The following is a 27,636-nucleotide window of genomic DNA, read 5'->3' as shown; positions in this document are numbered from 1 at the left end:
AGTCTTTGGACATTATTTTGTAAAACCACAATTCTTCCCAATATTCTGTGCTACTATGCCCTTGGCAATACACATACCAGTTTTTCAAACCTGCTTGTTTAATAGGATTTAAAATTTCTGCGTACCCTCCAACTACATATTGAAGTATCACCACCTTTGTAAACCTGTAATTTCTTGTGTTGTCATTTGTTATTGCTTGTTAGGTCAGAGATCACTGATAAAACATGCTTTCACATTCATTTCAAAGGTGTGTTTAGTGACATGCCTAGATTGCTAACTGTAGAAGCCAATAGAGATGTTGTTCTTCCCCTATGATTTTGAAAGAAACTATGACAAAGAAGTACTTTAACCCTGAAGAATATGCAGAACAGGAATAAGAAGGTAGGACTTCACCAGCTACACAAGCTCAAAACACAGTAAGGGCACCACAGAGAAAATTAACATCTGATCTTCACAGTGGTGGCATCTGCCCTCTAACATGGGGAACCACTGTACAGAATGAGCGGTACACAGTGATGTACAAAAACTTTCAAGATTTTCTCTTCATACTTTACTCTCTCACTCCTAACACACAAAATGATGAGAGGGGAAAAAAGCACAGGAACAGAGAAGAAACAATGGGGAAACGACTTGTAATAAATGCAGTGTATGAAACAAATCCAGAGAGCAAAGGGAAAAGAGAAATGAGTATCAAATGAGTGATAAAGTCATGGGATGGGAGGAATTGCAGTTGACTTCAAAGCTTGAAACTCCACAGTAAATTCCACAAAGTGCTCTTGCATGAGGAAGATGGACTCATTTAGTATAAACATGGATTCTTCCCACAGCATCAGTGACACTGATGTCAGAAGTTGAATACTGGGTTTGTTATTGTATCTGTGTTTCCTGTATTTACATGCATCGTCCTTTATTGTGTATGCAGGCATCACAAATAACTCTGAGCAAGGTTACATTTGCCCTTCTCCTGAATCCCCTCACTATTCCTGGCACAAGCACCTCCCCTACTGACATATTCCTTTGCATTTTCCCTTAACACCACTCAAAGCCATGCTCTCAAATGGAGCAGAATGGAAAGGGTTGACAATTCCTTGTCTTGTTTAGCCTCATCTCAACCATAAATCTCATTTCAATCCAAAAGCTTGTTTTACATCTCTAGGACACTTATATTTGGCTTAAGATGCCAAACAAGGAAAAAGCACCTTTCAGTTTTTCCTTGAAGAGACACGGTGACACGCTGTTGGTTACATGGTCCTGTGGAACGGCACCCAAGGCAATTGTTATTAGGGATGATATTAACCATTCAGAACCTTTTAGAACTGCAGGGTTTTTTTTCTTGAAAACCCATGTTTACTAATAACATCACTGTTATTAAACATATAATAATATGCTCATTATTAAAAAAAATTACTTCCTCAGTAAGAAATTATTATTTCACATTTTCTGGACAGCTCTTTCATTTTGTAATAATTTTATAATAATATAACCTTAAACAAATAAAATAACTGATTACTGACCTCCTTATGAGGATCCTTATGTGCTTCTAAGGTCTTCATGATTGTGAGCTCTGCATAATTCTTAAACCTTGCTGGCTGGTTTCTTAGTATTTCTCTTAGAACTTTCAGTGCCAAAGCTCTAATTGCATGCTAAAGATTCAATATTAAAATAAATAAGTTATGCATCTTTACCCAGGCATATGCTTTTCACATTTGTTCAGCTGCTGGAAAAGTCTTTAATAATGGAAAAAATATCTATGTTTTGCACATATATACAGGCTCAATCTAGTGTTAACAAATAAAAGTAGGAAAGAATCTCTTCAATCTCTTTTTTGTTTTGCAGAAAATGCAGGTGACAGCTCATAAACATATTACTAAATTTATTTTGATGTATCCATGCTACCCAGAAGTTGCAAACACAAGGGCTGATAAAACCATCATGCAAATACATTTGTTACTTTTTCTTTATACAATTATTTTAAAAATCAAACACAAATACTAGTGTCTTTTTGATCCTGAGCAATTTCAGAAACATGGCCTTTCTAGAGAACTAGTTCTCTACATTACATAGTTCTCTACATTTCTATTATATAGAAAGAACTCAGTCCCTTCATAATGAGCATTACTTTATTTTAGAAACAAATATTTAAATGCTTTGCCACACATGATGTTTTGATATTCCAGATTCCTTCAGGGGCTATAAAGAGAAAAGCTTTGAACCTCAGTGCAAAAATGTTTCATTCAATGTAATATGTCAGATTCCACAAATAGAAATCCTGGAGAAAGTAAGTATCACTGATACCCTTTTCACCATCAGAGGAATTGGACTTTATGGCATTTTTGTATTTTCACATTTTTTTATTTTTCCACCACTAACTGGAATTTGTGCCCTTTCTACAATTCATACAAATGTCAAAGGTACTGAAAGAAAGCCATGTACTTTGTTAACATTCTTAACTGGATGTTTCTGAATTTACCTCTTTATCTCCAAGTGTTTCAAGCAGCAGCAGAAGTATTGTTTTGAAGTGCTCATCCCAAACACCAAAAGACTCTTCCTGAGTTAACTTCATGAGCTCATACAGGGCAGCCTTTCTTTCTTCAACTCTCTCATTGTGGTTTGATAACTCTTTCAGGAGCTCTGCAACCAGATCAGAATGGTCCATGGGAGGCTCTGTCAAAAAGGAATGCACAAACACAGTTACTGCAGATAATAATAACAGTGTCTGTTGTACAACTAAAGGATATATTCTAGAATGACCTGCTTGTTTTCGAGCATGCTTTTGTTTTTTCCCCCACATGTGCCTGCAAGCATTGCAGTTTGGCCACTACATTTTCAGTGCAGCCAACACTGCTGAACAAGCTAACGATCGTTCCCAAATCCCTACAATGACACAGCAAAAGCTCCCTTGCAGGCTAGGCTGCTGCAGGAGTTTTTAGGCTTGCAGTACCCACTAAGTACTCTGCATCTTTTTATATCTGATCTATACAAGAAGGGCCAGCTTTCCCATACGACTCTTCCATTCAAGATGAAAAAAATTATTTTCTCTGTTAGTATTACAGAATTGTTTAGATTTTTGTAAGTCAAGATTCCACAATAGCTAGGTTTCTAAAACAAGCAGGGGAAAAAAAAGTATAACAAATTGTTCTTGGCACAAAAGAGCTGAAATAAAGGCAAAGCAGGGCTAGTCCCATAGATCCCAAAACCAATTCATTTGGAGATGGCTCTGGATTTTAGCTTTTATTAGAGAGGATTCCATTATAATGGAAAAATACATTATTAATACAGCCTGTATTTGTAAACACTGGACTGCAAACAGAGTGATCTGCAAACGATCAAGAAACTTAAATATGGCCTTAATGAAAACTTGAATACCAACTTGAGAATCTTTATTCAGCCTTTAAGAAAGGTAAGCATATAGCTTCCATCTTTGCACTGAAACATTTGGATAAATTAACAGAAATATGCCTTTTCCTAAGGTGAAAATTTGGAAGTTGTGGCATAGAATGCAAATGCATTGCACCTTTCCTGAAATGACAGCATGTATTAACTGACACATGAAAAACATCCTCCATGACAAATTAATTATATCATACACTGAGAAACCACAGCCCTTGAACTTGAAAATGCTGTACAAAGCATTTGTACAAAGAAAACAGTAAATGCTGAGTACCACAGAATTAAATATCTTAATATCACACATAAGCTACTGTAAAAATCATGCTGGTTTTGAACCCCACAATCCTATTTGCATTCTGTTTTGCATGAATAAACAGGAGCACCAGCACCTGAAATCAAACCACAAACACTTCTGCTGCCTCTGTATTAATGGATGATTAATGTTTGACTAAAGGGCACACTGAAATTGCATTAGGTCAGTTATTATTTAAAGCAGATGAGTAGAATGGACAGTCATTTTTATGGAAGCAAGATCATTACTTTTACTGGCAGCACTTTTCTACTTGTTCTACCAAACTGTAAAAATTATAGCATAGCAAATCCATTTTCAGGGAATGCATATTGACACTTCATTTGCAAAACTACTTATATCTGTTTAAATAAAGCATTTTCATTGTAGTGTCATCTTAGATGGATGGATGGAAGGGTTAAAGAGAGGGGAAGGTAAGAGCCATGTCCATGCAGGAGTAAGGGGAGGAAAAAGCTTCAGTATGTATGGACTACATAACTGAAAAACATGAAGATAACCAAGAGGGATGTGCTTTTTCAGCTTGCCTTTTCCATTCCTTTGTATGACTTAGCACCCAGTATTTAATTTCCAAACATTCTCTAGGTAAGAATGGAGTAGCATAAAAGAAGTCACGTTCAAAATCTACTCTCAAAATTTATTTTTCAGAAAGGAAAGAAAACACAAATGAAGAGGAGCAGATATAGTTCCTTCATTTGAATGAATTAAAATATGCATTAGAGAGATAAATAATTGATGAAGAACAGCTCTTCTCAAACCAATCAAATATCCTTTTGACAGGACAAACAGTGTAGGGGTTAAAAGGGAACATGTAGGTATGTCCTGAATTTAGGAAAGATTTTCCTACTGCCACTCACAACATCCTAATATAAAAGCTATGCAAACATGATGGCCAAAAAAAAGCAAACAAAGCAAGTGCAAAACTTGATGAATCACTTGCAGGGTGACTGGATTATAAATGGCCTTCTATTAATCCAGGAGGATATGAGTGATGTCCTTGCTTAGATGTGTGCAGAGCATGGCTCTGTTGGATGCATTTGTTAGAGCTATCAAAAAAATGTGGAGCCAACTTAAAAAATCTGCAGATGACATCACTTTAAGGAGCAATCATAAATGTTCTGAAGAACAGGGTAAGAACTGAAAATTGTCATGTTAAATCAAAGGAATGGTCTGGAAGAAAAAAGATGCCAAGTGTAAGGTGAGACACAGAAGCAGAAACCCTAAGCCCATGTACAAAGTGGGAGGTAAAAAGGAAGATGTTTGAAAAGTGCAAGCCATGGAAGTAAGCTGAAATAAATATCCTTCTTTGGAGAAGAACACTGTTTTTCAAACAGGGACTGTTTCCCTATGCTTCAGATAAAGAGTGTTTCACTTGGGGAAAAAAATCAAAGTGCAAGTGGTTGGAAGATTCAGGTTGTTACTCTGAAGATCTTTTTACATAAGAGAAGCAAAACACTCAAATGTGAGTCATGTGAGGCACACTGTGGCATCTCCTCCACAGAAAATTTTCAACTGCCAGACAAACCATCTGTAAAATACACATTCCTGCCCCAGTGCTGTTGACAGGACTGTATGAGCAGCTAAGGTTTTCCCATCTAGCCTTGTATTTCCACATCTTTCTGTCAGTAATGCATGACAGGATAGCTGGGAACCCAGTACTAAAGTAATTGTGTGGCAGGAACAAGCAGCAATTCTGTGGAGTTTGCAAAAACTAATAACTAATGTCAAATTAGCCCTTCAGGTTTATGAGGAAAGTGTGTAACTCTCAACAGAGGAGTTGTATGCACAAGGTTTTTTGCCAAGTGTATCTTTTCTCTTGCAGACTTCTTGCAAATAATCCCAGTGAAATTCTAAAAGTAACACACAAATGACAGAATGTACACAATACAGCTAAATACTATGGGTGAACAGCATAGGAATGAAAGCAAGTACTTCACCAAGACCCATTAAAAAGCAGACCTAAATAATGCATTGCACTACTCTTCCAACTGGGACAAACTCATACTGGATGGGGATGCTTCACTCCAGCCAGTTGTGAGTTGTTACAAACTGGATCATGCTGGCACAGCACAGACTGCTTCTGGTTTAATGCAATACCCAAAAATTAGTTGTCAGAAGGCAGAAGGCTTCTCCCATGTACAACAAGGTCCCTTAATACAGAATCTCAAATGTAACCTGGCTCTGTATGTGGATGGCAAAGCTATTTAATTATTAATATGTACATGACACGATTTGTAAAACTGTGATTTTCCCTCCATCTTTTTCAGAAGATAGTATCTGGGTGCACTATATGCTTCTTCATGATATATAAGAAAACCAAACAAAAATGCACCATACTTGGATTTGGTTTTGATTTGATGCAAACTTAAAGCCAACTTATAGAATAGGTGGATAAAACACCATGTCAAAAAAGAACTGGTTTTTAACTGTTTCTGTAACACATCTTTTGCAGAATGACAAAAGCAAAACAGGTAGAAGGGAGATGATTTGTCCCTAGTTTTTAAGAAAGTATTTACTTAAAAGCTTAATCTATAGCTGAACCAGTGAATACCAGATTATGAGAACCACTGACTATTTGTTTAAATAATGATAGTAGTGCTAATTTGGAACCTTCTTAAAATAGAGATAGAAAAAATTACCTAAAGATAAATGGAGAAATATCATAAAGAAGCTCTGGAAGCCTACAAAACAGCAACTCATGTTCCTATATTTACATGGGCTAGATAACCACATTCCTGGCAAAAAGCTGGTTTGTTATGTTTCATTTAAAAATAATGTTTAGTCAATAGAAAATGCCAATGCCATGTTTCAAATATAAATATATTACTAACAAAATACTTAATCTTTCACCTAATTCCCAAACCAGTTTGATCCAGTTTTATTTCCTTGCTGTAAATCTTTTCTCCACCCTCCTGCTTTAAATTTCAATCATAAAACAATCTGACAGGTAAATTTATACTGGCAATACTGATAAAAGAGGTGCTTCCAGAAGTACACAACATAGTTCAGCATTTCCTTCATTTTTACTCTTAATCCAACAATGTAACTCAAAGAGGTAACTAATAAATAAACTAATTTAAAATACAGCTTTTGTAAAAACCTCTCAAAGAAGTGATACATATCTTCCTAACAAACTTCAGGAACTGAACTCCAAGATAGAAAATCTCATAATTTTTCTTCTATCACAGAATGTCATCTGAATCTTACCATCAGGAAACTGCTCTGCATCATCATCAAACATGGCTTCCTTCAAAGCAGATTTATTGAATGCACTGATCCCATCAGAATAATTGTATGGGTTGTACTCTCGTGAGCGTGGTGAGGAGTGGGGAGGCATGGTGTTGAGTAATGATGTTTTGTTATCCAGCGCTGTCCGGCCCGTATCGCTCACACCACCTCCTGCTCGCATGTCCACCATTCCCGAAGCACTGCAAATCTGCACCAGAGCAAGTGTCACAGGAGCATGTGAAACACTCTCACACCTTTCCATTAACTACAGCACTAATTCATTTATATAGCAAAAACTCACAAATTTCAAAATGCTTAGAATTTTCAAACTAGCCTTCAAATACAAAGTCTTAGTTCCCTAAACGCTGCTTTCCTTAAAAAAAACAACCAAAACAAAAACCAACCAACCAAACAAAAAAAAACAACCCCAGAAAAAAGGTGTATGTTGTCCAAAAAAATAAACCAAAAATAGTTGTATTTTATCTTACAAGTCTGGTGCAAAGTGATTAAAAATGTGTTTAAGCATATATATACGTGGCAAGTTCAACAAATCTTACAGCCAAAGTTTAACAGAAACAGGAGTCTTAAATAGTGCATCTTAACATCCCACAGGTTGTGTACAAAATAAAATAGAACATTCAGAAAAACATGTATTAGGATACAAACATCTCAGAAAAATAATTTCAGCTGTTTTGCAAGATCACTGATTTGTAAACTGTTAACATGTTAAAGACACAGACATTGCTATGTAAAATCAGAATTTACATTTTCAAAATGCAGCTCAAGACTAGGAACACATTTTTCTAAAGCTCTTAAGTAATTCAGGAGACATGCCCAATTTAAGAATATAAACCTCCTGAAACAGATGCTTTCTTATCTGCAATCAATCAGACACTAGCTTAGTTTGCTGATACCAACATGGACTGAGTTTAAATACTCACCGTGTCACCATCATCTTTTTTAGCATCTCGTTTTACAGGCTCGTTCATATCTTCCTGACTGCGAAAACTGAAATTCTGAATGGCTTCAGTGACTCCACGAAGAGAGCTGTAAATATCTTCAGAATTCATGTTTTCAGTGTCATAGTCAAATGCACTGTGGGCCACGGAGGAGGACATAGGAAGTAAGATGGAATTATTTTGTGATCTGTACTTTTAAATCACATTAGCAGGCAACTACAGAGACTCAGGAAATAGTACTAAAATGATTACTTTTCTTGAAATACATTAAGAAAGTTGTCTCTTCACAATACAAAATTGTATTATGGTATGCCTTTGTAAGTGTACTACCACTGACACAGAAAAAGACTGAAAGTAGGTAAGGGAAAAGCTACATTAGGTAACAGCAACTGCCTGAAGAAAAACTTCTTTTGCTCTGTTTTACTGTGCTGAATGTGCAACAACTGGAATTTTTACACTATCCTCTTATTCTGAAAAAATTGCTAAAGCAAGGAGCACTGATAAAACTCAACAGCAACTTTACTGGTAAAAAAAAATTAGAGTCAACTTTGCTGACAACATCATTACTATAAAAAACACTTGTAAACTATTACTTCTTTAGTCTCCCCAGTTTTAAATCTGGTTTGATGACCCAGTGTGCTGCTTTTGGTTGGGACAGACTTAACATTCCTCACAGCAGCTGGCTGGAGGACTATGCTTTGGATCTGTGCTGGAAATGGGGTTGTTACCATAGGGCTGTTCCAGCACCAGCTGAGCAGCGCTTACACAGAGCCAAGGCCTATTCTGCTCCTCACACAGCCCTGGCAGCCCGGGGTACACAAGGAGCTGGAAGGGGACATGGCTGGGACAGCTGACACCACTGACCAAAGGCATGTTCCACATTGTATGGCATCACCATCTAAGCATATATCAGCGAGGGAAGGAGGAAGGGAGGGATGTTCAGAGTCATTGCACTTGAGTTCCCAGGTCACTGCTACAAGTGATGGGGTCCTGCTCTCCTGGGGACAGCTGGACACCTGACCCTCCCATAAAAAGTAGCAAATTCATTGTCTGTTGCTTGCACATGTAGCTTTTGCTTTACCTAATTAATTGTCTTTATCTCAACTTTTTCTCTTTTATATTCTGACTGTCCCCCATATCCCACCATGGGGATACTGAGTGGCTGTATGATGCTTAGTTGTTAACTGGGATTAAACCATGACATGAGATGACATATTTTAACACTTGTTAGAGAAGCACACTTGAGTTTGCTCTCTTGCTAATCCATTTGCATTCCAAGATGGACAGTCCTCTCCCACCTCAGGCCAGCATGTCAGACCCTTCTGGGAGGCTGAGCAGTTTCATTCTATGGAGGAAGAGGGATTATTTCTGAGCGCATCACATTTTGTGCAAAATTTTGCCCATGCTTTCATTGCTAGGGTTACATTTTGGACAATGTGTTATCAGCCTCAGATGTGGAATTTCAACACCACCAGTCTACATTACCTTGGTGACAAAGTGTTCTGTGATGTATTGGTTGGGGAAGTGAGAGGACTTGACCAACTTGCTGGGGAGCGCGGAGTAGGTCTTGTTAAAGGACTTCCCATTGATCCCTGGAGGAGGAGAGGTGAGAAAAGATACTTAGTAGGACTAAAAGTTTCCCTTTTAACTTATTATATTTATTATTACTTTTTTTTTCTGGTACCCAGAAACATTTAAAGAGCTTCAATTAAGTTCCTGGATTGTCTAACCCATTACTAGTAACTTCAATTGTGTGTAACTTTGAATTTAGAAAGTACAAGATGACTACTCTAAAGAAGCACATCCAAATCTATTAAGTCACTTGGAAGCAACATAGAAACTGTAACTGCAGAGGAAAAGGAAAAGACATTCCATAGAGAGCTACTAAGTAGGCTTTTACACAGTAACTTCAGAAAGAAGAGCAGCAGAAGTGGATACCTGACCACTGTTGCCTGTATTCCGGAGATGATTATGGAGAAGCTTTGTGGCTCCATCCTGAAATGTTTTTGGTAAAGCACCCAACAGCATTGTAAACTCTGGAGTGTTGAGTTCAAAAAGGGAAATCAGCACTGACTGTGCAGCCTACAAGAAGAAAACACAAACTCAAGACATTAATTAGAGTTTCAAAGTAACTATCAGCAAAAGATGCCATAATGAGTGGTAATCACAAAATGTGACTTAAGTCTTGATCAAGCTTGAATAAAGATGTTAACAGATGTGAACAAAAGCAGTTCATATTTGCTGGCAAGTTGGAAGTTCTGATTTTGATAAATTCAGGCACACAACTACCATTGTAACAAGCACTCTTTCAGAAAAGTGCTTTTCAAGCCTCCTAGCCCCACATCCTTACTGAAAAAAAAATAATGAAGGAATTTGAAAAATGGCTTTCAGAGTTTGGGAAGTTGAATAAATTTAGAGAGAGAAATGAAACACTCCAGGCAGGAGAAAGCATGTGATCCTTTCTACTGAGTTCTGCAAGTGGTAAAAAATTACAGATGGTAACACACAGGTTAGCACTGTAGAAATTAAAACAAACTCAACCAAACAAGATACCCTTCTGTGGAATGAGACAGTAGTGATCACAGCACTTGATACTCCTCATAACTTACCCTACAGCCAAGCTAGTTAGTTAACCTTGCCTCTGCTTCCTTTAACCTTTCTAAAAGGTAGGCAACCATAATGGGCAATGGAATTTAGCTGACTATAAATTCTGAAAATGAAAACTGTAGAGTAGTTTGTACTGGATGGATGTCACCTCCCATACTCTCAATTTAATCAGTTCATCTTTACTATCACATTCATCTTACAGCATGTTTTACACATGCTGGGGTTTTTTTTAACCTGAATAAAAAAATCAGCGCTCTCTACTGACAAAGCAACACTGTAAATTACACAACAGTTGGATTCCCCCTAGTACAGGAACTGTTGATTGAAAGAATTAAGTAATGTTTGTACAGTTTGATGAAGATTCACTGGATAGTATAACAAACCTGTCAACATAGTCACTAAACTAACAAGTGCAAATGAGATCTGGAGGAAGTTCTCCAGAATGACTTCTTTGTAGCAGAAGACTGTGGTTGTAAGATTAACCAACTGTGTGTGGTTGTAAGATTAACCAACTGAGTTTATACAGCTCACCCTCAAGGTCTGCCATGCACTGGAGAGAACCAGTGCCTCATGCCAGACAGAATGACAGGCAGCTTGCTTAACCACCAATACACTCCAAGCAAGTAGTTTAGAAAATTCTTTTAGACATTTATTTCCCTCCTTTTGCTTCCAGAGCAATGAACTGTAGCATTTTTTAATTAAAAGTGGAGAGCCAAGGTATGAGCACACATACCTGCACACATCTCAGTATTAAGTTAAACAACAAAAATCCTAGCATGTCAGATTGCCACAAATTATCTTTGAGTACTCGTGACTGGTTGTTTTCTTTAACTTTAAATTTATTTCCTTGTCCCTTGGATAGCCTTCCCTTCAATGATCACCCGGAATGTCCTCTGCAATCTGTCTGATGTTTCTCTTGTCCTTGTCATTTCTGATGGTCAGTCTTTTAATCAAAATTAATACAAAGCAAAACCAAGACAAATTTAGCAGCTGAGCAGAGGTTTGGAAATCACCACCTTCTTTTTTTCTGTCTGGTTAGCCAATCTCCACTCCTTAATACTGTGTCTATTTAAGCTGCTATTAAGAGAACACAATATCCAGTCCAGGATTGTATCAGGACAGAAACTGATACCATCAAGTCTGCCCAAAACGAAGCTCTGTCTATAGTATCAAAACTGATACTGACTTGCAGGAGGTTTTCAATGCAATTACCTATTTTCTCTCTTTCTTCCTTACCCAAGAAATCCTGCATTTTAGAGTATTTAGAGGTTTTTGTTCTCCCCAGCATAAGGTCTCTGCTGAGATTTAAATTCACTCATGTAGAGATAATCTTTAAAAGAGTGAAATAAGGATTAGAAATATTACTTTGGTTTGGCTTTCTTCTTAGAAATTTTCTAAGAATAGATTCAAACTTCTTTCAGAAGCATTCTAATGTTAGAAAAAAAAAATCTAAGTTTTGAAACAGAATTTTACTTTCCAGAAAGAAGTCCCATGTCACTGAACTACACTAAGAGTGCCCAGTGTGAAACGAATAAACTAGGATTTTTCATAATACTTAGCACTAGAACTGTTTTTGCTAAGGAAAAAAACCAAACCCATGAATTACACAGAAATTACTTGGAAAAAGCTTTTAATTTAAAGAAATTACACCAAGTTCTATAAAGCTTATTACACCCAATAAAATCAAGAACGCCATGATAGGTTGAGAAGACTGTTAAGAGAATTAAACATTTTATACTATCAGAATAACTCTTTTGACTTCTTATTGGCAAAATTTTATTTTCAACTATTAAAGGATTTTTGCAGTTAGTTACCTCAAAGAGCTGTGTTATGGAAAGAAAAATAAATTCTGAAAACTTACATAATTAAGGTGTTCCAGATGAATAAACTCACTGGTAATTCTCTGCATGATTCAGTTACTTATTGACACAAAAATGCTTATTAGGGTTATGAACCATCAGATAAGACAGCTTGCCACGTGTCTCAGTACTAAAACTTCACAGATTTAGAAGATAGTGCTGCTTCAATTCTCCTCCTGTTCTATGATCTTTTATATGTTACTAGAACATGATACCCAGGCAAGGAAAATCCACTGGATGTAATCTATTTCTGTTTTCTCAAACTCATGAAGTTAGACAAGAAGTGAATGACTAAACCATTACTTCCAATACAAAAACTCTCCGGTGTTTTTTTAGTATGTATTACAAACATTCTAGATACCAAGAAGTCTTCTAAGTTATTTTTGTTTTCTTCACATTACAATTTGTAAGACAGCTCCTACTATTCTTTCCTACATCCCTCCTAAACAAAGGAAGTTACTCTTTCCAGAAATGATGAAGCTGCCAAAACTCAAACTTAATTGAAAATAGCAAAACAAATCACAACAAATTAATTGTTGCTGCTTTTCAAACTGCAGAAATAGACAGAAAAAGAGAGAGAAGAGTTAGCTCTCCTTGTCATAAACACTTGCACTCAGGAACAATAAAAGGTACATTTTAGGAGTGTTTACATGCTGGAAATGGCAGCTACAGAGCATGACCTGTAACCATCAGAACAACAAAACTATTCCATCAAAGTGCAAATATAAAAGATTTTTTTGTTTTCTACAAACTGAAGTGCTGTTTAGAAACCCTTTCCAAAGACAGCACAAGTACATTTCTTGTGGTTATTCAGTATCTATACAGCTCACAAATCTTAATTTTTACTTTACATCAGTATGTGGAAAAGGGAGGTCTGCACTGGAAGTGCAGCATTACAAGAATAAGCCTATGACAATAAGCCTATAACCTTATCAAAGCACTTTCTTTGTGCAAGGTACAACAGCTATCTACCTACCTGTTATTAAAAAAAGGGGACTCTAGAAAATCCAACAGAGATTAGACTGAGTTTGCTACCACATTTACCTCTCACTCTTGTTACAAATGTGCTATTTAGTATCAGAGAGGGTGGTTGCTGAAGTACTATTAAAACTGTACCAAAAATGGCCACTAAAGAAATTTTAGTACTAGACAATACTTGCAATGAAGAATGATAAATTATGAAACAGAATCTCAACATACTAACATATATAAAAACACAACTGTAATGGAGAGTCTCAAGATGTTAATTTAAAATTTTTACTTAAACATTCTTAATTACCTGGAATGTTTTGCAATTCTAAGGACACATTAATAAACATACCTTCCTAACATCTGAGCTTTTAGGTTCTGTGGTCCAGGTGATGATTCGAGACACTGCTAACCTAGTTTCACTTGAATTTACAAAATCTCCTGGGTCCATCTGTTGCGCAAGAGTTTCGATATATTTTAGGATTGCAACTTTGACCTGCAAAGAGAAACAGAGTCAGGTGGACAATAACAATGGTGGGCTGCAAGAACAACTGAGCTCACAGAGTGTTCGTTCCCTAAAATAAAGATTTTTTTTTCCAATTAAACTACACATTTTCAGCAATAATATATTTTTTTTGCAATAAAACAATCTACAAATGGATTTAACATTTGAAGAAGAAAGTTATTCCACACACATTCAAATACTCATAGAAAGCTTACATTTCACTGATAGCAACTAAAAGACATAAATCATTGCATAGGCAGAAGCTTATATTTAAAAAAAAGAAATGAAGAAAAGATTAATTCAGAATTATTAAATAAGTTTTTCAAGTGCTAAAATGAAAAATGAACATCATCTGATGAACCAATGATCACTTCTTACTAGCTCCTACCAAGTAGTTAACACTCAGTGCTTTTTTCATAAAACATCAGATTGAGCAGTCACAGGACCACAGGAATCTTCCCACTAAATACTAAAAAATGTATGGAATAGCATTTCTAGCAAAGACTTAAGACTGATCACACACACACTTTTTTTGAATATATTCAGATAATAGAGACATGGATTTACCAGGAAGAGAGAAAACCTCCTGAGCTCCCTCATTTATCTGATCATTCTCTTACTCCACAAACTTGTTTTACTCCTTATGCAGAATCCCTGTTTTGTACATCCCAGACTGCAGCCCCTCTCTCCTTTTTCTGTGCACCACTGCAAAGGTCTATTACACCTGTGCATGTCTAAATATTTACTTCCTCAGGTCCTACTACCTCAGAAATTTGTCACCCAATCTGTCAATGAATGTTCTGGACATTTATTTAGACCATCTATCAGCTGCTTTTATTTCCACTAGTAATTATAGTGAACCAAAAATACCTACCAGGAGGGAGAGACCTATGTCCATCATAATCAGAGAGAAAAAGAGTTCTGAGTGTATTTCTGGTTGTTCATGGATTGCAGTACAACTGTTCTGTGCAAAGCTATTTAGAAATTTCTCTTGGTCATGAAACTTGCAAGTGATTAAAAACTCAAGATACACTGGCACACACAATGAGGATTAAGAATGAATACTTAATTTCCAAAGCATCTGTTAAAGCTCAACTTCTCTGAAGTTAGACCAAGAAGCAGCTGAAGGCTTTCATCTTATGCAGATCAATATCTACAAATGCACTATTTGCTAGCTATTTTCCAAGGAAAAAAACAAGCCATGACCATCTCTACAGCAAAAACCTTAGGCCACATGGCTTTCCAAATTCAAAGCAGTAGTTGACATTTCTAGATTACATAGGGAAACCACTGTGACACCACTACATTTGACTGTTGAGGCTTTAAATAAATCTAATGTAAGACTTAAAGGTTGCCGTTAAGGACTGTAAACTTAGAACACCCAGAGGTATTTCTCCCAGTGAAGAGACTCTGAAGTACTTTAAGTGAGAGAGCAGGATTATTTAGTGTTTGAACAACTGCTTCCTGAGGAACTTGCACAGACTTCAGCAAAAATGGAGGCTCTTGGACAGAACAGCACTGAATAGAAAATGAATGGAGGGAGTTCTTACTAACAGAGCTTTTCACAGTGAGACAGATTCCCAAAGCTAAACCTGACAGCTATTTTGAAAAAAACCCCACTTTTTATTAATTGTTTTTGAGGTAAGAAATTCCTTCTGTGGTCAGTATTATTACAGATTAAAAACTCCACACTGAAGTAAAACTCTGTAAGAGCAGCAAATCTATTTTAGAAGTATCTTTGCCAATATCTCCAGTAACTACATACAGAGCTGAAATTTAGAAATAAAAAGGCTAACATCTTCAACAATCTATTTCACTCTTCAACAATCCATTTAATCTGAGAGAAAAATTTTGCACTGCAATGAAAGCATCTCCAGAATTCTTACAATGAGTATTTGCTGTTAAATTGAAACCACTCTCTAGGAAGCTGTTCAATACTGTCACTTTCAGACTGCCCAGGTGTCAATCTCCAACTTACTGAATACTTAGGAGTGATTGTCTGTGTCCTTATATAACCAAATGACTAAAATATACTCTAAAGATAAATTGTTGTGAATCTGTGTTAATTGGTGTTTTTTAATCTAGAAATTTTAATGCTGACTTAGGTTAAAAAAAATCTTCTGATCAACTGTGGCAAATACCTTTGTCAACAAATCAGCACTTTTAAAATAAAGAAGGATTTAGAAACTTGAACTTTGGTCACAACGCTCAAATCAACTCCTCACTAAGGCTGAGTTGATATGAAACACAAGAAAAATGAAGTGATGACTAGAAGTGTATTTCAGGACAATATCCATCCTTTGGAAACTGTAGGTTTTGCCTCTGCAAAAATAAGCTAAAGAGATTATATCCCACCTAGAACATTTGACCAAACCAGACACATACATCTGGCACCTCTAAACTGTGTCTCAGTAACTCACCACACCTAAGTGTAAAATGATTGCAGAAGCATGACAGATATAGCACAGTACACTAAGCTGCATCTTTCATGGATTAGGTCAGTAGAATTCTATCTTCTCTATGGCTGGCCTTCTTACTACCCAGCTATCCAAATCCATCTCTGTGGCCCCTCTAAAAGCTCAAGTTTTACTGCCTGAGACTTAGCTGTCTTTTTAAGTGTAGAGAATGACAATGACAGTTTATTCCAAAGGATGATGATTATTTATTACTATCATGTGAAAACCAGACAAAAAAGTAATTAGTAAAGGGAATTGTTACACAGCTCAATTTCTGATCTACCATCCTCCTATCTGAACATCTTTGGGGATGCTGAAAATCCCTTCTCTGACTTTTTCCTGCCACAGCGAATGCTGTTTCTCAATATTCCTAGAAGAAAAGCAATGGGATAATCATTTATCAAAGAACAAAAGCTCAAGACTTCAAGAATTGGAAGAGTCCTCTAGGATGATCAATTATTCAGTGGGTTTTGACCACACCAACTGATTATTTCAATTATTCTATCTGGGTGCACTGAAGATGGGATTTAGGCAAAATACTCAATAATGTGGATATTAAATAGATAATTCTGATCTGGGCAATAAATAACTTTACTGTCTGAAACTTGAAGTTGTAGTTACCACATAAAAAGCAAGTAAGGTGCAGATTCCACTTTCTTCTGGAAAAAGAAAACTTACCTTCTCTTAAACAGTTACATAATTTACAGTCCCAAAAATTCATTCTAAATACTCTTGATTTTGCTTCAAACTATACCATAGTAGAGTACAAAACTATAGGTTCTTCTATGGAGATAACTTTTACCAGCATCTTGATTTCAGAATTCCCTCTCAAAATTATTTTCAGAATGTCTTCCCATCAAATGTTTCATATTTCTGAATTCCTTCTGGACCCCTTTGTGAATAATCTTGAACTTGGTCCCAAATCAGCCTAGTGGGAGTCCATGTCTTGTTCCAAACCTACACTCTCAGCTTTGAAATGCGCTTGATACACCTTTAACAGCTACACACTGTATGGAAAAAGGAATATCTCAACCATCAAATTCACCTTCCTAGAGAGGAAAACCAAGCAAAATAAAACCAATCTCAATTTGTTCCAAGGATTCATTTAAACAACAAACTGATTTTTACTACCTCATTTGCTGTCTTCAATAAATGACAGCAGTCCCTTTTTAACACAGCTCTACGAAGCAACAGTGGTCAACGTATCAACTGTCCTCAAAAGCTTAAAAATATAAGCTTTACTGTATTGTAGACAAAAAAGGCATATTCATGTGACTTCAGGTTCAACATAACTCTGGAAAAGTCATACTCTTGTGCAGTATCAGACGGAGTAAAAATATTTCGTGCAGGATAGAGCAGAAGATGCCAGTTATCATATGCTTGTTATTTCCCCATTCTCATCACTTATAAATCTTCTTAGGATTTGATGCATTTGTTCTAAAATCAACACTCTTTGGAACTGCAAATGTACTACAGAATACATTTTTACTTTTCAGATATGCTGGAAGGTCTATAGACTACAGATTCTTAGGTAAAAATGTGTGTAATTATAAAGCTACACACTGCTTTCAGAGGAGTGTACCACAGAAGTAGCTGATTTTTAATATAGTAACTCAAGTTCACATTAATATTAGAATAATTTAAAATAACTCAAGGCCTATCAGGCTGAACACAGGAAAAAATATATATGAACTAGGGAAAAAAGTATGGGAAATCACAAACATAAAATTAGGAAAGATTTGATAGAGTGAGTTTGCATAACCAGCTTGATGTTAGGCAGCCACATTTTTGTTGCTCATTTTTACTGTACTGTGTTTTTATTAGATCTCTCTTGCAGCAAACATTTTCATACTAGTGTCATGTTTAAAACTGAGCATCTGCATGCTTCAAGTTTCTCGCAAAGGTTAGTAGCAGCATACAATGCATTCAAATACAAATTATTGGTAACACTGTAAGAGTTTCACATAGGGTTAAGAATAAAGACAGTAATTCAGACAAAAACCTTTGAGCTCCAAAAAGAGCGAAGCTGGTCCTGCAGTGCTGGCTTGACTGTCTGAAAGTTTATAAAAACAAAATCCACTAATTGAAAACCTTTTCTTTTTCTTTGTTTTTACATAAAACAAAAATAACAATCCAAATTAAAAAATTAAGACAAGTAAACTTCTATTAATGATAATTTCTGTCTGCAAAGCAAGCCTAATAAGTCTTACCTTCAGACTAGGTGTTTGGGTCTGGTCAACAGTAAATCTCATTAAAATACTGAACTGGAGGTCATTTGGAAAAGATTCCCTGTAAACAAACAAAAAAATGTTAAGTTACATTAAATTTTCTTTTAAGAACTGCTGAGAGGCACCACATAAGCTCTCACCCTTCTTAGTAAGGCTGCTACCAGCTAAACTGCTATCAGTTGCCACTGTATCTGACCTTTTAGAAACATTTACCTAGCATGTAAAGGATAAGATTTATGGAATTCCTCCTATGAAGCAATTACAGCTAGAACAGATAATGCTAGTAATGTGGAATGATATAATAATGATATGCTAGAATTCTGATTCTAAATCAGGCTATTAGTGAAGTCTGGTGAGAAGAAAGGGAAGACAGAAAGCAAATCCATTATTATCATAACTCCTTAAAAGTCAATGCTGATGCAGAGATGAATATTCCAGTGAAACTTTCACAGCAAAATAAACAAGTGCAAACACAATTTCTACATCACTGAATACAAGGTGAGACAACAAACATACATGGTTCAAGTACACATTTTGGAATCAGGTAAGTGGTATCATATTAATTGTTCAGCACTGAGGACTCGAACCCTTTGAATTAGGAGTCATTTCACGAAACCAAAATGCTGAAGCAATAAGGTTTACTCAAGTTTCAAGATCTGCTATGAGCTGTCCATTTTTCCAGAAATCAAACAGCACACAAAAAAAAATAAAAGCAGCAAAACCCTTGAAAATAGGTAACAAATATGTTACTATTACTTTTTAAAGTGCTCATTACCTTGTGACATCAAGTGCCTTCTGAACTTTTGCTTGTACAGACCCAAGCAAATCAGCACCCATTTTTTTCAACAGCTGCGTCAGCAGTACAAACAGCCAGTCCTGCAGATCTTCTTTATGGACCTGGATGAAGTCGACCAGGGTCTCCAAAAACATACTGAACACCTACAAGGCAGAAGAAGATGGAAAGAGGGTAGGATGGGGCAAAAGAGGAAGCGACACTGACGTATGCCGAACTTACAAACGAAGAAAGCAGTAAGGGAATCAGAGGCAGAGAAAGGCAGTGTTTTGCAGCCAAGCGGGAAAAAAAGAAAAAAAGGAAGGAAAAGAAAGAAATCTGCCTTGCTTTTTCATCGGATTTTGATATAAGAGTACTTTGGAAATGTTAGCTGACTTCTGTAGAAGTTTGACAATTAGGTATTCCATGCAGTTTCGTCAAGAAAAGGAATGCTTACTGTGATGGCTGGCGCAACCTCAATTTTTCCAGTAAAACTTGATTTTTTACCCTCTCAAGCTCTATCATTAAGTTGATTTGTCATATGCCTCAAAGACTACAAAACCACTTTCTTTTTAAAACCAAAAAAGCTGCTAGTTCTTTAGCAAAACATTAATTTTAAATATCTGCATTATTAATTACTGCAAAATGAGGACAGCTGTCCCTTTCCTTCACAGATAATGTGTATAGAACAGAACAAGCTCCTTCTACTATCACAGGTATCCCAACACAAAATTATTCACCACAGTAGGGAAAAAAAGCCACAATAGATTTCAGATTGGCAGGTGTTTAAAACACAGAAGTACTTTCATTTTTTTTGAAAACATAATATCCATTGTCTTCTTTTCAACAAATAATGTTGAAAAGACTGCAGTAGGTAAAAAAAAACCCAAAACAACAAAACCAAAAGAACCAAAACCATGTATTTTTTAATTGGACTCACACCAGGAAGAAGGGCTCTTTTTGGAGGGAAGGGAGGGTGTGACAAATCGGTAACTTTGTTTAAAGAGCTCTTTTAATATATCTGACTTGTTTTAAGCTTTTTCCAGACCTAAGAGTGAAATCAGGGTGTATACACTCTATACTTCTGTGGCCCATGGGTCTCCTGTTTCTCTGACAAGAAAAATGGGTGTTTGAGCTGAAAAAAGTTCCTTCACAATACACACTCCAGCACAGAGCTGGGTACAGCAGCATTGCTGTGGTGCATAGAGGGGTGGGCAGATATTGCCTGCTGAGTGTTTATGGCATGTATGCAAGGCTAGAGGAGCTGGTGCAGCGCAAGGGCTGGAACCCACATGTTCCTGCAGCTGACCTGCCTTGCCATTAGGCCAAATTCTGCTGCTTCTCTGAGAGTGGAAAACCCCAAATTGTGACCACACCTCACACAGCTGCACACTCTAGGCCAGGGAAACTGCACACTCTAGGCCATGGACTTTCTTCCACAGCACTGATGCAAGTCAGGAGGAGCTGGCATAGGCTGCTGCACACCTTCTTTGCTGAGGAAATTCAATCGCTTTTCATGACAATCACCAAGTCAGGGAAAGCAAACTCACACCATAAAGCAGAAAAATTCCACACATATATCTCTTAAAGTAGTGCCTCCAAATTTACTCTAGAAATAAAAAATAGATTCGGATTCATTTTATCAGGAAAGGCTGGACCAGATCATCCTTGAGGTTCCCTTTTAACCAGGTATTTTATGACTCTTTCAGAATCTACTGGAGACTTGGGAAAAATTTTTAGTAGATATCTTAAATACTGAAAATCTGTGTTAGAAAGAAAACAACACAAATTCCTACTCAAGATAAAGCCCATCAGGAATAGCTACTTCAATTAATTTTGCTTTTGGGACAAAGTATGTTAAAAATTGTGAAAAAAAATTGCCAACTTCTGTGCTGTCTGTGTAGATGTATGTTCAAGTTAGAGGTTTCAAAATTACCCCACCAGTAGTGGGACAAGACTTTATGTGCAAGACTGGAAACATCTTCTGTCTCAGGTTAAACTAAAACTATACAGAATTTTGTGGCTACAAGCAGTAGCCACAGTAAAAGGACAGCGGCAAAACGAAACCAATAAGTAATTTTATTTTGTAATATGTAGTCTTTGGCTTTCGCAGCCCTAAAGTAAGGGAAAAATATACTTAGGCAAACAAATTCTGGTGCTATAAAGATTACACTGTGTGTGTGTGTGTGTGTGTGGTGGTGGGGGGGTCTCACAAAATCCTTCAAATTGAACTACACAGCAGAATTTAAATCTGCACCTGTTTCTTTGAGTTTGCAGACACTGACACATATGGCTTTTCCATTAAAACATGGCAGCCAAACAAACTGCTTACAAGCTCTGACTTGATGGAGTAATACAGACTTCTTATGACACTTCAAACATGTAAAGTGGCCTAAACTGAAATCATTATAAAGTGAATTATGATTCACTAAGGCTAAAGTACTCTGAAGATCCTGTGCTCATGTTTTAGCTGTTAAAAATACACGTAATTGAGGACTCAGCTTTGTTTCATTTTAGATTTACTACAGAGAATGTTTAGACAAAAATAAGTCAAGTAATTTTGCTGCGTTAAAAAAAAATTCTCAACATATCATTTTGTCTCAGCATGAAGAATTTAAGAAGGCTGAAAGAGCATCTAAGGTAAAGGATGAATTTGGAATGGAAAATGGAACTCAAGCACCTATAAGTTGAAGAATGTATGTGGATACTGCAAAAACTGCACTTTCTGTTCTTATGATGCAAACTAAAATACTGAAATCAACCATCTAAAGTTGAAGTCATAATAATTTGACAGTGGACAAAAATAAACAGATATGGAAATAATTATAAGTGTTCTACCTCTAAAGTGAATTATTTCAGATGTGCCAACCACCACAATACAAAGCAGGAATGCATAACCAAACCATGTCAGTTAATTAGTAGATAAAGCACATCTCGAAACTTTACCACACATTTTACTAATTGTTTATAGCATTTTATGATTGCAAAAGGCTTGACACTGCATGAACTCTTTGGGGAAGAAAAATAGAGAAAAGGGGTTAATTGCACATTCATGCAAAGTAAGGTTAGGCTTCCAACAAATACTGAACCAACTTACTCTCTAAAGAGAGTTCCAACACAGGGGACAGCATGCAAAACGAAACGAAAACAGAACAGAACAAAACAAACAACAAAAAAGGGAAAAAGATAAAAACACACAAATTAGTGGCCATCAATACGACGTTCCTGTATGGAATATAAACCAAAATAAAACAAAAACGGTACTTCAAAACTTTTATGACAAATTTAAGTAATTTTATTGGGATACCCAATTTAATTTTAAAATAAGCACTTGGCACGTCCTTTAAGTCATTCTCCCATTTTCTCCTCCAAATATTATGACTCTTATTCTATGTAATTCCCTCCATTCAGATATCATGTTAAAGTGAACCTTATAAAATTCCACAAAAGTGATGACAGAGTAATTCCTACAGACACTTGAGTAGAGTCTAAGATGAGATTTATGTAGGTGTATATGTGTGATTAAAAAAAAAATCACAGCTCATGAACTCTTATATTTAAAGGGCTCTCCTGATAACATATTGATAACTATTAATAGTTTTGCAATATTAAAAAGCAGGCAAGGTTTCAGGGACTGGAACAGCTGTACCACAGGTTACAACACAGGCCAAATTTTCTTGAAGCTACATTATTTCATATCACAGTGGCCTGTGAACACAACAATCAACTAGAACAAGTCAACATAACATTTTCAAAGTCTTATTTAAAAAGTAAAATGCTCTTCTAGCTCTGACACATGCATTGCTGCAATACTAATAACCACAGAACAAGCACAATTAAACCAAGCTGCTATTAACAATTTGGTAATTACTTCGTTTAAAAAGTAAATATTCCAGCAATATTGCAATATTTAATATTCTTTCCTCTGCTTTGACTTTTTATGTATTTTTTTTTCTTTTTAACTACTTGGTTTAGTCTTTTCTTCTGAATTTCTGCAGTATGTGATCAACTTTAGAACCACATTGCTATCAGCAGTGCAAGTTATTTCCAAAACACATGGGTCAGAGATAGCAGCTCTCACTTTTTACATCAGGAAAAATAAAGAGGACAGATGAACACTGAAGTTAACCTGTCAAGACCTCTTATCACTCTGAATTTAATTTTCCATTGCAGCAATAATAAAGAATTTTACATCCTTTTCAAAACGTGTAAAATGTATTGCATAATCAAAGTAGTTTTTCAGGATTCTTCTGGAAAAAGTCACTACTCCTAAAATAATACCCTATTATGAATTCATCTTTACAATTTTATCAATTCTGAAATACTGACACAAAGTGGGACACGTTATACTCAACATAAAAGATACCACTTCATCCAAACAAGCCTATGATTAAATAAAATATAAAGTTAGGTAGTTTTTATATATTATTACATTTATCGGGCTCCTTCCTTACCTGCATTCCTTCTGCTATGAGAAACTGCGATGTTTAATCGAGCTGTACTAGTAACCCACTTCCCACAAAAATTGTAAAAATACTATCATGAAAAGGAACTCAAAAAGATTTTAATTGTCTTAGGAAACAGAAGCATTATTTTCTTTGGTATATCATCCATACTGAGTCATTACCCAAGTAGAAGTGAATAAACCATCACATTTTCTTTTAACCAAAAGTATAGTCTCCTAATGGAATATTTAAAAAAGTATGTAAAAATTTTTCACCAGTCTCAACTGCCAGCCCTATCTACAAAATTCATGGAAAACATCATGATAATACACAATGTCCTAGAAAATAAATAAGTACACGTTTGGCATAGTTTATCTGATTATGTATGATTTAGTCAGACAACTTAATTTGTAACTTAAATTACTGCAGAGGCTTTTCTTCTCATTGAGAGAAAATCTATACTTATGTTGAAGTGGCCTCTGTAAAAAACAACCTCTTGAAAACACAGATTTTCAGCACAAACTCCTGAACTACTTCAATGCATTTTATATGACATTGACCTTCACTTTATTTCCATGATCCTGCAGAAAAAGGGTGGAAAATTATCTTGTTCAAAACTTCAAATTAAATTAATTGACATCTGATACCTACTTTACTACTTTTGCTTGGGAAATTTTACATATGCAAATATCACTGATGTAATTTACCATAACTGCCTTTCTTTTAATTTATGTTTTCAGAAATTTATTGAAAATAAGAAAAACCTACACATACCTTACTGTGAGGATCAGCAAACATTCTTGTGAAGATCTCACACAATCTTTTCAGCTCAACACGACTGTCAAAATGACAATACATTAGTCAACTCCCCTGCCAGTTCTGCTAGAACACTAATGCATAGCAATCAGTGAAATCACTAGTAAATCTTGAATCAAATAATCTAGTAAATTATGTTTTGTTTGAGACATGGATAAAAATGTAATAAATTTCATCTAAAACGAGACTTCAAACCTCTTCAAATGTCTTTTAAACTGTCTCATGTATTATACCATATTTTTGTAACAGTGCAGATACTAAAACAGGTGTTCTTAGTAGTGAGTAGTAAACTATTTCTTCTGAATAAATAACCCCAAAATTATAGTAATAATAAAAAAGGCCTTCTTTTGATAGTAGATGGAAGCATCTTACGAACACTCTGTATGGCAATAATTCTCAATTGTGTATTCCCTACATCCACTAGTATATCAACATACACTAGTAGCCAGAAGTGAGAAAAGCTTCCTTGCTCCTTCCCCCACCTTACTCTCAAAGACACACTCTGCCTTCCCTCTCCCCTGCCTCCCACCAACACTGAAACAAGATGTTTCTCTACTGAGATGCCGTCCTACCTTAGAGTTCTCTGGTTCTTTAGCAAGTTCTGCAGGCCTAGAAGGCCTTCTTTCCTCTCTGACCAGTTGGTGCTGGCACAGCGGTTCAGGACCTCAGCCACATCTTCTGTCTGCCTCATGTAGGTGGGGATGCTCCCGTTCCTGGAGCTGTAGGACCTTTCTGAACAGGCACTTGATGCATCACTGTTGGCATCATCATCTGAGTACATCCCGTACGATTCGTATCTTCTTCGCACGGGCTTCTTCTATTGTACAGAGACAGCCCAGATCAGCACTGATCCTCAGAGGGATAATACAACATACCCATAGGGGGGCATAAGGCCAACAGTTTCAATAACTGGTGTGACCCCTACTCCCTGCAGTGACAAATGGCTCCAACCATTCAGCAGGTCAAACCAAGTTAATGAAAATATTCTGAATTATGGCTTACATAATGTTCCAAACATAAACCAAACGCAGAGAAGACATACGTTTGAGGAAACATTTAACTTTAGGTCCTTTTCAAGAACCCACAAAATTGCATAATGGGATGACAAAAGATTGTTGCAAGTTAGTTATTTCACTTCATAGCTTTATATACATTACAGAATTTAAGAATCAGAGGTCTACACAAATTCTGACATTTTAATTAATTTTGTATCAAACATGTTAATATCAAAATATTAAACCATTAAAGAAGAAAAATAGTTTCTATACCTTAGTCCGTATGTCTCCTAAGAGCTGTTAGCAGTAAATTATTGAAAAGAAACAGAAATTGAGAACAGGAAGGTAAGGCATAGCAGCACTGTGAGTAATAAACTTCCTGCCACTGGACAATATATAGTCTTACTGTAAATTTGGTTCTTAGCTCTCTGTGTCTGATTAGCACACTGTCAAGATAGTTTGCTAAGTTTCCATTTCCAGTAAAATATTACATATCATGAGCAGGTTGTTCACAAAGACTTCTCTCTGAAAATCTTTGTGTCATATTGTGGTGATATTTGAGCATGAACACATTAGCTTAACGCATGCAGGCAATTTTTATTTTACAATCAACTTTAAGTTAAGGACCAAACCTTGATTTGAACTATTTAATATCTAAATTTTGTCACTGCAGTAATAACAGTCAATGTTCCACAAAAAAAAATTGATTACATAACGCAAAATTCCAAATTTCCTAAAATAAAAAGCAAGCCAACAAAACAAAACACAACAGACCAAAGATCAGAAGGGACAAAGAAAAGCTATTTATCCTAAAATGAAAAAAAACCCACACACCTCTGCAAAACAGCTCTTGCCATTCAAACTCTGGAGCTGAAGTCAGCATTTAAAAACTCAGTTACATTACATACTCAAAGAATACTCAAAGAAGCAGTAGTATAAGTGATCGTTTTCCCCTTAATTACCACTGCAATTTGCACAGGGCTCTCATTTTAACCATGGAATAACTTAAAGGATATCACAATACTAATCAATACAACAGGTAACAAGCAGGCTTATTGTCAACAGAACGAGCATACATACATGTGCAAGAGAATAACTGAAGGGAAAAATCACAGAGATGTTAAGTGTTTTGGAAAAGAGACACCATAAGGCAAAAATAAAACAACTTTTCAGTAAATGAATCTGAAATGCCAAAGATGGTACTAAAGTAAAAGACAAAAAATATGGAATGACTTCCATTATTGCTGCATTTTATATAGCAATATTCAAAAGAGATCTTAGGCAGAAGACTGACACCTCTTTGGCTTCACCACCACTAAAATTGGCCAAGTATTTTTCATAAAATAAAACAGAGAAACACAATCTGGAATATATCTGAATTTATATTACGTATGACAGGACTCTACATTCCACCATTTAAAAATGCCACTATGAGTGTGAATCTTCAGTCTATGGTAAAACAATAACAGTGTTTATTACCAGACTTCCATCTACATGGAGCCATTTGTACAGACAACCTGTACCATCTAGACCATGGCAAGGAACCAGGCATGCAAGTGCTACAATAATAAAATTATGCTGCTCTTGATCCTTCTTTGTAATGTCAGACTCTAGTTAAAATATACTAACTCATTTTCCTCTAACATTTCTAGCAGCATCATTTCTCTGAAGAAGCTTTATTGCTTCAACAAAGCAGGACATATTAAAGCCTCATGAGCAGTCATGGAAACATGATTTTCTCCTCAACTTCTACTCTTACTAGATAATTTGCCCAGCAAATTTGAAAACTAGGAGGCTGCTAAAAGTACTGAAGATCCTCTTAGTGATGCATTTGTGTGAAAAGGATCATAGCGCATGCTTTCCAGTTACAGCCAAAAAAATTTGCATGTTCCATAGACTGTTTTTCTATTGCTCCCTATTCCAAAATCCAGACTGAATTCCAGTTTACAAACCATCATTAATGCTGAAAACATTTAGCAAGTTTGTAATAACAGACAGGGGAAATGCACTCAAATGCACTCACTTCACCATGATTTCTTATGCAAGATTTCACAGATATTCTGATCTGTACGCCAGTGAAGGCGCATAAATTGCAAACTA

At 36.1% G+C, this 27,636-nt stretch overlaps 1 protein-coding gene across 50 annotated transcripts in view; it reads right to left on the bottom strand.

The window, feature by feature from the left end:
• CLASP2 (cytoplasmic linker associated protein 2) overlaps positions 1-27,636 on the bottom strand; it is a 145,794-nt gene that overhangs the window by 4,793 nt on the left and 113,365 nt on the right. For 20 of the 50 annotated variants that reach the window (XM_014266212.2, XM_074540857.1, XM_074540966.1 and 17 more), the window contains 13 exons: positions 25,810-25,833; positions 25,114-25,358; positions 24,500-24,563; positions 19,284-19,447; positions 18,491-18,569; positions 18,283-18,333; positions 13,672-13,815; positions 9,823-9,966; positions 9,370-9,476; positions 7,867-8,020; positions 6,905-7,133; positions 2,471-2,664; positions 1,515-1,643 (listed from right to left, as the gene is read on the bottom strand). In XM_014266212.2, the coding sequence (XP_014121687.1) occupies positions 1,515-1,643; positions 2,471-2,664; positions 6,905-7,133; positions 7,867-8,020; positions 9,370-9,476; positions 9,823-9,966; positions 13,672-13,815; positions 18,283-18,333; positions 18,491-18,569; positions 19,284-19,447; positions 24,500-24,563; positions 25,114-25,358; positions 25,810-25,833 (1,728 nt within the window). The remainder of the gene's footprint in view (positions 1-1,514; positions 1,644-2,470; positions 2,665-6,904; positions 7,134-7,866; positions 8,021-9,369; positions 9,477-9,822; positions 9,967-13,671; positions 13,816-18,282; positions 18,334-18,490; positions 18,570-19,283; positions 19,448-24,499; positions 24,564-25,113; positions 25,359-25,809; positions 25,834-27,636) is intronic. The other 30 variants (XM_014266219.2, XM_074540925.1, XM_074540884.1 and 27 more) reach the window with 3 other exon arrangements.

The sequence above is a fragment of the Zonotrichia albicollis genome, chromosome 1 (genome assembly GCF_047830755.1).
Source record: "Zonotrichia albicollis isolate bZonAlb1 chromosome 1, bZonAlb1.hap1, whole genome shotgun sequence".
Lineage (NCBI taxonomy): Eukaryota > Metazoa > Chordata > Aves > Passeriformes > Passerellidae > Zonotrichia > Zonotrichia albicollis.
This window is presented reverse-complemented; position numbering and strand designations above follow the sequence as displayed.